The 12,500-nt window shown below is 32.7% G+C and overlaps 1 protein-coding gene across 9 annotated transcripts in view; it reads left to right on the plus strand.

Moving 5' to 3' along the window:
• Window positions 1–12,500, plus strand: part of LOC145292080 (cys-loop ligand-gated ion channel-like) — a 1,494,476-nt gene that overhangs the window by 827,049 nt on the left and 654,927 nt on the right. For all 9 annotated transcript variants that reach the window (XM_080138143.1, XM_080138147.1, XM_080138146.1 and 6 more), the window contains one exon: window positions 7,827–8,084. In XM_080138143.1, coding sequence (XP_079994269.1) covers window positions 7,827–8,084 — 258 coding nt within the window. The remainder of the gene's footprint in view (window positions 1–7,826; window positions 8,085–12,500) is intronic.

The following is a 12,500-nucleotide window of genomic DNA, read 5'->3' on the forward strand; positions in this document are numbered from 1 at the left end:
GGCTATCTTGCTCTTGCTTGTTGCTTGATTTCAACATTTTGAACAGAGAGAGAGACTTAGATGTCGTACAAAGCTAAGACTCTGTAACATCATATTTGTATAGATACTCCCTCAGGCATTTGGGCTCATGGATTTTAAATGTCTGAGGGAATGGCACTCGTCTGACAAGACGTTGCAATCATCATCATATATATATATATATATATATACATATATATATATATATATATATATATTCTTTTAATTCTTTTAACTTTCTAGAAGTTTTACATTTGGATTTTACCGTCACTAGATTTTTTATCTTCTACCAGACTATCCATTCGTGTGTAATCACATTTTTCTTTACCATATTCCCTCTGCTTCACGTTTTTTGTTTTCAAGTAAGATCTTTGACTTACTTGTTGTTTCATCAAATACTTCTGAATGCAAAATCCGATCCCGCATTTTGTTAATTCCTACCCTCTGATGAGAAGGAAAGTATTTCTTCGAAACTCCGCGGATTAAGGACTATCCATTTATCTAGTGTTTCCTTTTCAGATTAAATATGTTTTTAACTCATTTCAAAGTGTTTTTAACACATTTTATTAACTGTTTGCTCATATATATATATATATATATATATATATATATATATATATATATATATATTACTCGTTCACTGAATGTAAAAATTTATTACGTGAAATGTTTGAATTTCAAATCAAAAGATTTTTATTATTCTATGTAAGACAATGAATACATTTGAAATATTATAACTCCTTATCCTATAAGATTTCGATGTCTACCATCTCTTCAGAGGAGAAAGTATTATCAAATAGTTATAATCGTTTACACCTTATTTGCTAAAGTTTAATTGCTCTATCTTGTATATCGAGTAAGTCTTATTTAGGTGGGATAGAATATTACTGCCAGTAATATCTTGTAAAACTTATAATCACAGGTTTCCATACAGGTTGATCGCTAGATAATTTTATTCTGAAGTATATATATATATATATATATATATATATATATATAGTACAATTAACCAAATAATGATTTTAAGTCTTTGTTAGTTAAAGAAATGAACTAGTAATCTATAAGAGTATGATGCTTTGAGCATTTACTAGAACAACAGTGCTATTTAAGAACTAATACTGTGCGTTCTTTTTTATATATAACATCAGCTAAAACAGAAACCAAAACATAGAACTTCCCATCCACATTCCTTAGTCTTTGAGCCACACACAGACACACATATAATATATATATATATATATATATATATATATATATATATATATATATATATATATATATATATATATATATACTAGTGTTGGGACGATTAATTGAAAGATGTGGGGGTATCGGAATCGGAAAAATTGATGCCTATTTTCCGATGCCAAAACGATTCTTTTCTCATTTTTTATTTGATTTTGCTTAAACCAAAACCTTCCATTGCTCGTAATAATGATAAAATGATAAATATGTATTGATTTTAAAATACCAGTAAAGCTAAAATCGATAGATCACTCTCCACAAGTGTATTTTGACGCTTAAGAAAATATCTGCATATTTAACGTGCTTTTACGAAAATCGGGGGAAATAACAATCCTATATTTAAATAATTAGAGATTTTTAAAGAATCGGGAATTTATTTCAGAATCGGTAATTGTATCGGAATCGGGAAAAATATTGGAATCGTCTCATCACTAATATAAATATGTGTGTGTGTGTATTATAAATTCGCCTGTCATCCCTTTCTAAAAAATAGAATTGTCCGATCGTCGAAGAGAAGAGACAAGCAAGCAAGTTCAACAGAGTTTTCTAATTATATAGATTACTGTTTAAAAAATATAAGTTGTACGAATACAATTTTCTATGTTTATAGTATTTCACATACTTTTCTTTTCATTTTCTTTTTTGTATTTACCGATGATACGTGAGGCGCCAATAACTCTACAGATAATCCCATCATCATGTCCCACGTGCGTTCTACTTCAATTTCAAATGTTTTGTATTTTGATAACTTATCAACCATTTTGATCGTCATTGCATGTACGAGTTTTGAGGATTGATGGCGCTAGACAAGCACATTCCTTACGATCATATCTGCGCGAAGCTGCATACATTTCCCTGGAAGTTTCCAGGCTGTAATTCTACACTGTCACAATCCTGTTCGTCGCACGCGACTCGTGGTTTCTGTTCATAATACTGCCGCGAGCCTTTGAAATGATACCTTCCGCACCGACGCTAGTAGATGTGGATTGCAGCTGCCGTTTTGCGGTGCCACTAAACCTTTTTATTTTGATTTTTTTTCTTTTTTCTTTTTTTTTTTTTTTTGAAAGAAGAGGTTTGGAAAACCGCCGACATTCCATTGTTTTAACAAGGAATTCTCATCTGTGTATTCTTTGTGAATGAATTCTTGGTCGTTTCCTTTATATATATATATATATATATATATATATATATAGTTGACGGTGGTGGTAGTAGTACTCACTAACTTTTATCACACAGGCCATCATCAATGATCACTCGCTGACAACCCGTAGTTTTCACTGGAGTCTGGGCGCCGACAAGTCGACCAATGTTTTCAGCACTTCCCGCCACTTTCGAGAACCTTTAGTAATGATTTTGTGTTATTGCAAAAGCCGCCTGTCATTGTCTTCTCTCTCGCAACTATTATTGGTTATTAAATGTTGGACGGCAAACGCATTGAACAACGAAATTGTTTAACTACTTGTTTTTTCTAAGTGCTATTATAACAATGACCGTAATAGAATTCAGAAAACATTGCCAAATCTTTAGTAAAATTTGTAAAATTACACAGGCCATCCAACATTTATTTCTAAATTGAATCAAGACCTGAATCATCAAGTTTCACCGTTGTTTTTATTATTATTATTATTATTATTATTATTATTATTATTAATAATAATAATAATAATAATAATAATAATAATATTGTTGTTGTTAACAGCCAGTTATAAAGAGCTTTTCATGGCTTGCATGAGTTTTCTCTTTTTAGTGGTTGCTCGGTCGTCTGTTCGCCATTTTGTTCTTGACATTAAGTACAGCCATAGTTTTTTTTAAGCTAAATTTTCACGGCTAAGTGTCCTTCCTCATAGCATATCCTCCAACTGGATAAGTATTTTGTCGAGACACTATCTTACCATAGTTGTTGCTAACTTCGGCATTGATCTTGTCGATTGTTAAGAACATGATCACCTCACAAGCATTCTGTTCTCTGACTTACACTTTCCTTCGATGCTACAAGAACTACTACTACCAATGAGAATAGCAAGATTATAGAGAGAGGTTTTCATCGCTAGATGCGCCGTATTTTGTCTATGCCCATGTATATTAATAGAGCTACATCTTAAGGTGTGTGACTCGTTGCCATACTCGGATGGTCATTCGTTATGAAGCGTCTTTTGCAAATTGCAACTGTCAAATAAACTATATTGCGCATCACATAATGTTAGTGCTTGGAAACTTGTCAAAGACATCATAAAATGCCATCTTGGAAAGGTACTACTCGTCTGTATTAAAGTTGAACCTCATGAACTTGCATGAACTCACGAGATCAATAAATCTGGATATCATGACCGAATTGCCATCATCCGTTTGTCTGTTACACGTAGGCTTAAAATACATCGTAGTATGTAATAACACATTTCGCTACTATAAAGTACACATTACTGATGTTGAAAATTCGATAAGTTTATATTTTATATGGTGGTAAAATAATAGTTGGAATGTATGACCTGAGGTTTTTTTTTTGTTTTGTTTTGTTTTTTAACGGTATGCAGTTGGATCTTATATAGCAAACGCCTTGATCAACAAAATGGTTGAACTTCTTGTTTTATTTTTAAGTGCTAGTGTAGAAATAACTATTTAAAGAAATCAAGAAACACTGGAAAATCTTGGGCTGGATTTATAAAATGACATTGACACAGATCGACAAGTATTTTAATTTACTGAAGAAATAAATCATCGGACTGTTCAAGACAGAGTTACTTGTAAATTGAATCAACACTTGATTTATCTAGTTTCAACGTCAACTTCATAAATCTAGATATCACGGAAGACCCACGATCGTCCGTTTTTCTATCACGCGTCAGCATTCGTTACGGATTGCACAGATCGAATGGACGCATCTGAAGAATCGCTGTTTTTTAGTTTATATATAAACAAAGATCGGAAGTAAAACTAGAATTATTTTGTTGTTGATTGGTATGTAGAAAAATGTAATCGATAAATCGATCGTTGATATTGGTAAAGCTCCTTTGATAAAGTTTTGAAGTTGTTATCCGCCCCTCCTCCCCCTTTCCATCGCAGAAAAAAAATGGACAAACGGAAGTCAATATAAGGAATCTTTCATTGTTTCAGCCATTGATCTCGTCCACAGCATTGCCACATTCCTTTCTATCGCTGATTTTCAAAGACGGAAAATCGTTAGGCAGAAAACTTTACATCGAGCTTATCAAGTTAATAATTTTATAACGAAAGTTTTATTCAGTTTATGAGCCATTGTCTTTAATGAAAGAGTCAAGCCAAAGAAGCTGACCGTCTAAAAGCAAATGTAATGTCTACATAAATAAGTTTGATTACATACATACCACAAATTACTGAACGACAAAGCATAAGAACTGCTTTCGAGCAAACTATGTTCTTGTATAAAGAACAAGAGAAGAAGCAACTGATTTGAATTTAAACGAACTGACACAGTTTTTTAACTAATAATCTTAGTAAAAAATAAACAAGTTATTTCTTCTTTTATTCAGACTGGCGGGTCGGGATTTGGGGAATTAAATAATCAATTACTTTGCATTATCATTTCTTTTAATTACTATTATAAAATATCTTACTATAGAAATAAACAAAAAATATAAAACATTTACGATTAAGGAAAAAAATCAATCAATATCTTTTGACTCAAGAGAACTTTTTTTCTTATGTTTGACTCGTATTTATTTTATTATTCCCCTCATGTCTGAAAAAAATCAGTTTAATTTTTACGAAGTTTTTTAGCAAAAAAAACATCAGGAACAGATCGTCATACCTTAATTTATCGTTCCTAAACACCATACGAAATAGAAAGAGCAGGAGCAATTGTCCTAATTTGTCGTACACTTGTCGTACATAAATAGTAAAACTGTGTGCAAACTTCATATTTACAATGCCTCCCCATGCGACCGAGTTATACATCAGCGTCATTTTTTAACGTGGACAAAAGGAACAAAAATGAAAAATTGTCTCAATCGTGAAGGATTTCTTATCCACTGACAGAACAAGAAATAGAAGTGCAGCATCTGAAGAGCAAATACCACGCTTTGATCAGACTTAATGTTTTATTAAGAGACAAAAATATTTCCAAAAAGTTCAACGAGTTATAGTTATCAATGGCACGGCTCTCGGCTTTGTTCAGAGGTTGGAGTAAAGAATGCTGGATTAATGTCAAGATTATCTTTCTCTTAGGTAAAATGAGAATCCTCCCTCTTTCCCATGTTAGAAATGTTTTTTTTTAGGTTGATAATGTCTAAACAGCAGAAACCACGAGTTAAAACGGTTTTCATTAAAACAAAATACTGCTTTAATCATGACAACAACAGCAATCGATTTGTAGTGTCAATATTTTGAATTAATTGTAAAACAATTGATATTTTACTGTCATAATTGCAGGTAATTTTCACAATTACAACAAGTAGAACACCTTTCAAGTTTTAAGGTAGAGAAAAAATGTATTAAAAGAATCTAATTTAAATCTAACAGTGTCTGCCGGTTTGTTAATCGTATCAGCACGCATTATGTATTATATATTTTTAAAAAAATGAACGTGTTTGAAGTCCTTATATGAAAAACTTCAGCAGCTGTGAAACATCAAATAACTTTAACGAATTCGTTTTCATTTCAATTAATTATTATGTAAATCTTTAAAATATTTAAAAAAAAACGGAAGTATTTAAACTTTTAAACCATTTATAAATATATCTCTGTTGAGATATTATTTCTTTGATTTTATTGGTTTGTGAAATGAAGAAAATTTATGGCTAATTGCTTCGTTGGATTCTAACATATTTCACCTATTTTATCGGTCTAAGCGGTAATTGTCCCTAGTAACATTAGCTAGAATCTAAGTAAAATTGTATTATCTTTAGCATCTGAGAAAAAAAATGAACCTTCAGTAGAACTAATTTGAACGTTCTGTGAACATATCAATCTCTATAATGTACAAACAAACAAATATTTATTCTGCAGATATTTTTTTTTAGTTTTGTGGGAAAATACAATTTTAAAAACGTATTCCATTGCTTGTAGTTCATGCCTTTTAAGTCGGTAATAATCAAGACAAATACAGTGATACTATTAACAAAATATTTATTAACATTATTCTGTATAATATGCGTCATTCTTCTGTAACTACAACTGCCACGAATCGTTCTCAGACATTTAGATGCAATTGTATTTGGGAAAGTCTATTTAGTCCTAAGATGAGTAGATCAGTTCACCGCATAACAAGTAACAATGAAAAAAAAATGTCGGCAAATTGTCAATCAAAATGTCCGTAACGTTCAACTGTCTCTGAAGTATTGTGTGCGTGAAAGAATGGAAAGACAGACGATTGCGTTTCAAGAACATTTTGTTAGTTAGACTGTGTATGGCAGTAACTCATTTAAAGGGGATAAGAAGAACAGGTATATTTGTTTTAAACAAAAATAGGGATTATGTCGAAAGAAGCAAAGTTAGAAACAATAATTAGACATGACGCGCCTCGGTGGAGCATATCTCGAAGAATCGTTGAGCTAAGATTATGTGTGCCTGTTATAGTTGGCTTATAGGCTTCAGACTAATTCTCATGAAATTGTTAAAGTGAAACGGGAACAACTATTATAAAATGCACAAATTTAGTTGATTTAAAATGACGGATGAAGTAGAAGGTAAAATTTAGTTCTAAATGACATTCTTCTAGAGGTTGAAGGTTCAGTGCTCAATGCGAGAGAGATTAAGAATACAGTTGCGAATTACTTAAGATTTTCACCCGGTAATAACTGTCGGAAATATAGCATGCTACTTACGTGGATTAAATATAGGTTTCGGTTTGAAATTCCGTCCAAACTTCCGAGTTCAACAAAAATTTCCTGTTAAGTGTTGAGATATTATGTTGAACAAAGATGGCGGTATTAAGTCAAATCGCCGAAGAATCAATGTAGTCTCGATCTCGAACGTTAAGTAATTCTTAATAACAAAAGATGGCGGCGAAGAATCAATGTAGTCAGGATCTCGAGTGTTGAGTAATTCTTAATAAAAATGATGGCGGCGAAGAATCAATGTAGTCGCGATTCAGTCGTTTCAAGATGGAGGTTGACAGCAAACTGACTTGAATACAAAGTTCGATATTTTTATAATGAGGTTGGAAGCTTCTCATTGGTTGATTGTCCTACCCTCAGTTATAAATAAGATCGTCGACATCATTGGAGTTATACCCTCATTATTAATCAAAAACATTTTAACATTTTCTGAATTCAACAAGATACACGCGAAGAAGGTTGGAGGTGTCATTGGCCGAAACGTTGTGAGAAAAACGCTTTGGGAAGTCTGTTTACTCTGCTCGCTTTCGCAGTTTTTCTCTTCGTGTCTTCTTTTGCTGGCTCTTTCTCGGTCGCCTTTTTTCTGTTTTCCTGTCAGACTCATTTATAAACATCTATATTAGCATCACGTTTTACTTTGTACGTTTGTATCCGCATTTTCCTATGAATCTCGGTCATTTTTTTTACATATGCTTGAGATGATAGTAAATCAGAATAACCCTATATGATTCTTCCCTTTCCTTATCGTTTCAGGATCTCACTGTGACGGTAGCATCAGAACTCCCATCATACGAAGTGGAATTAATTGAAGATATTGACGAACATCATGTGGTGAACCGGCAGTCGTTTGTAGATGAACAGGAATGGCATCTCTACATGCACACGGAGACTGAAAAGAAGGAGTTAGCGATTGACCAAGCGGACGCAACTGTTCGGCGGTCGGCACTTTCCGTAAAATGTCGGGCAGCGCGACGGCCTGGATACTTCGTGTGGAATATATTCATGGTTACGGTAAGTGTTTATCTTTTTTTGTAAGTACATAAAACAAAATTAACCAATGTTATGCTACTGTGGTTTTCCTGGAGGTTCAATATGCACATGCGTGCGACTTACCTTAATTCTCCGCATTTTCTCTTTTTTTTTAATGTTTGCTAGCGCCGCCGTTCCTATTAGTCTAACCTGTTTAGCTATATGAATAAAACATGTAAAGGTGTAAAGGGAACACAAGGAAACGTTCAATGGGTGTTTATTAAAGGTTTGCTTATGAGTCGTGATGAGACATGTAAGCTACGTCGTATGGATGCGCAATGACCTTGCCAGAGAGTTTCGTTGTCACTGAGTGTCGATACTTGAAGAGGTACGTTATTAAACAGAACATTAGTTATTATTTAAACAAAAAAAAACAACCCAGACTGTAAGAGTTTATGAATATAAATCGAGATATATATCCAAGTGAAATACCAGTTCTAGGAGGGGTATAAAAAGTAAATATTGTATTAGTTTTAGATTTTTTACGCTTTAGTAGCACCCTAATCAATACTAAAATTTCCAAAACAATAAGGTGCACACGTTACTCACCCTACACATGCTATAATTCATAATGGTAAATTCAATATTTTATGATTTTACTAACTAGATACATATTATTAACTCAGGCACGTGCACTGATAAATTTTAAACTGTATTATAATACTTAATACAATTCCATATTTGATGTAGAGTAATTCTTTTCTAGTATTTAATTTTTGTATTTAACTTTCATTAATTTTTCTGTGATGAAAATGCGAGTTTTTGTAAATGATAATATGCACCAAAAAAAAATAAATATTGTGTGAATGTTACTCATCGTTTTCAATTCTAAAATATATATTTCGAAAATCATAAATATTTTGTATTTATTTCTGAGGATAAACTGTGCATAGAAAGAATATATATATATATATATATATACATATATATATATATATACATATATATATAACTACTTAATTTACTCACATAAAATTAATACACGAAAGTATAGATTTATGCGTAAACTTTAAGTATTTGCTTCAAAAGTGCTCAATACGTAGGTAGAGCTAATTAGTAAATTATAAAATGTATATGGCGATTAAGCTACACTGAATATTCCGCGTTTAATCCACTCTAGGATTCTTCCGGCTTATGCGCATAAGCCTGAAGAATCCTAGAGTGGTTGAAACGCGGAATATTCAGTGTAGCTTAATCGCCATATACATTTTATAATTTACTATATATATATATATATATATATATATATATATATATATATATATATAAAATCTAAACAACAGAGAGGAAAACGGATATAATGTACACGATATAACATGAAACTATATATATATATCTCAGACTTTAATACATTTTCCCTTTGAAGTTTAATTGAAAAGCAAATATATAAAAAAAAATAAATTGTTTGATGCGTTTTCATTATTCAGTCTGACTGTATAATTTGATGGATGAATTTCCTTCTGAATATCAAAAAAGTGACTCGTGAACGGACGAAAAATGGAATTGAGTCAAAATATTGTTTAGAAAGATATTACGCCTGAATAATGTAAGAAAATAAGGACTATAAAACGATTAATTAAGGTCAGTGAATACATTTAAAATAATCTTGCTTCAAAATGAACAATGCATTTAGATTTATGAAAATTGGTGATATAGCTTGAGCGTGACATGGTAGTAGTGTTTATTAAATTTTGTATAAACTATCAAAGGTTGTTCACGCTTCCTTATTTGTTTCAATGTGCTATTAATCGCTTTTAACACATCTTAGCAACAAATAAAAAGCAATTTACCCACATGAGAATGGAGATAAATCAAGAGTGTTAAACAATAAATAATGATTCGATTAATGTTTCTCGTATCGCTCAACACTTTCAAAAATAATAAATTCACGTCTTTCAAAATGGTGAAAGAAATATCCGTACGAGATCAAACAAAAAATGAAAGAGAAGTTGATAAGAAATCTAACATGTTCGTTTGAGGTATTTTTATCGATTAAACAAAAAAAAACTACAATGCAGTTTATAAAAAAGTGGGATATGTCTGTGTTGCACATATAAGTATCACAAGATATCCGTAATCGAATTGTCAAGGTACGACAAAAAATATGCACAGTTGATATTCGAGTATATGTCTTATAATAGTTCCTATATGTGAATCTGTACTTAGATTCCTGTAACAGAGCGCGGATGGGCGCGTATGAGAGAATCAGCAGCAGCAGTGGGGATGGATGGCTAGCGAGAGTATTAGCAGCAGTTAAAGCATATATGCAAATGTAAGCGAGATTGCGTCACAAGAAAAGGAGAGGGAAATACACCACGTCGTCGAAGGAGAAGCAAGTTGCGTACCGGGGAAGATGTATGTGTAAATACGAGGGCAGGAAAGCGTTGGCTAACGCCAGTGTAAGGTAGCGGGGCGAAAGACTTTTATAAAGTATATCTGCGTGCAAAAAGACGTTTGCAAGATAATGAAATGCATTGTTTGGGGAGAACAACGAAAATTACATTTCATTTGCGTTTAAAATAAAGTGCCGAGTCGGATTTTTATTTCTTGCATATTTATTTTTGTTTGTTTGTTTGTTCCGTTATATACTTAGCAGTTATTTACGCATAACGCATCCATAGATCTATATCTACAATAATACATGTCGCTGATCAATTGTAGAATACAGATAAAGAAGAAGAAATTACTGAAATGCGTATTATATAAAAAAAAAAAAAAAAAAAAACTTTTGATTATCTGAATAGAAAGTTGACCAGGGAGAGAGCCTATCAGGTATATCCACGCACTATGATGCATACTAGAGACGCTTGGTCAGTTAGGGGCACGCGTTGCATGAATAGAAATGGTTTGCGAATGATACGATGGATGTATAATGTGGATCTTCATAAGAAACTTTTAGTTTTGATGATGTAAGAGATATATTAAATGTAAACAGTAAAGACAAATGTGTGCATGACAATAGACTCTGATGGTATGGCCCCAGAGAAAAGAATTGATGAGAATTCTAGAGGTTGGCCGATGTACAAAAATAGAGGTAGCAGAGTAAGTTCACAGAAGACTAAGAAAATCATCGAGAGCAGTGATAAAGATGGACGAAAGACGAAGGGGGAGGGGAATGAAGATCTGGACAGAAACATTTTATTTTAAAATTCCATTGCTAAAATCCATTAAAATATGCCTTCTTATAAAACGGATGTTAAATCGTTGTTGTTGATTATGATGATGTTGGTGGTGTTTTTAGAATATTTTAAAATGAAATATTTTAACATTAATAATTTGCAGTTTAACTGTAGTCTTTTTAGTCGTATATTGTCGGAAGCAAAACCTGCCTTAAGCAAATTGGGTCCTCGTGTTTTAGCATTATCGTTCCGAGATCGTTCACAGTGGCTTTAGCTAAACTCCAGGTATGAACCCTGTCTGGCTTGTTTGGATGTTTATTATTTGTGGGGACCATAAATGAAGTTATAACTTCGAAAAGTAGACACACAATGAAAAAAAAAACAATCTTTTAAACATTTATTTGTAATTCAGATTATATAGAAGAAGAAATCGGATATTTTCGAATATTTTTGGGCGAAGTTGATGTAACGACACATAGATGCATCTGCAGAATCGTTAGGATTCGTTTTGTTGCAACTCGATTCGCATTAAAAAGTGATTTAATGATATGAGTACATCCGGATTCCTCCGCACAAAAATATGATTAGCTGATAAAGCCATGAATACCGACTGAGAAAGATGCCGAAAACCTCACGCTACGTAATACTTGCTCGTAACACAAACACACGTTCAATAAGGCGGCTTGCTAGAATATTACTTGAATATGTAGCTAAGACTTATATTATCGTTATATAGTAAGCGTTATATATCGAAAAGTATAAAAACGTAAATGATATAAATATATTCCTGATGATCGGATCTAACGTGAAACTTGAGTATAGTTGATAACAAACAAGAGTACTGTATGAAGCTAATCAAAAAAGTACTACTACGTTAGTTTTAAGTGGTCAAAATGCCACAAGCTGTGATATTGCCAACATCTACTCTTATGCACAATGCGTGTGTGTGTGTGGACGTATAGGCACACGTACTTCATTTAGGTTTTATGTTGGTGTCATGGGCAACCTATAAATACACGTTCTTCATTGTTATGTCCGTCTGTTTACGTGTTGAATTGTGTGGGCTCTAAATCGCCAGTCCTCTTTCCCTGCGTCTGTAACAATAAATTTGCCAAGCGATATAACCGTCATTGTCCCCTTTCAGACATTTGCACAATCTGAATGTAAAGGCAAATATCTGCAACCAGATTGATTCAGGTGGATTCGGTGTTGGCCACAATGGAACCGCACTCGGCAGTTATCGCAGAATCGCATTTGGTAAACGGTTTCACAGAGAGAA

The sequence above is a fragment of the Euprymna scolopes genome, chromosome 13, assembly GCF_053919585.1.
Source record: "Euprymna scolopes isolate OS-2025 chromosome 13, ASM5391958v1, whole genome shotgun sequence".
Lineage (NCBI taxonomy): Eukaryota > Metazoa > Mollusca > Cephalopoda > Sepiida > Sepiolidae > Euprymna > Euprymna scolopes.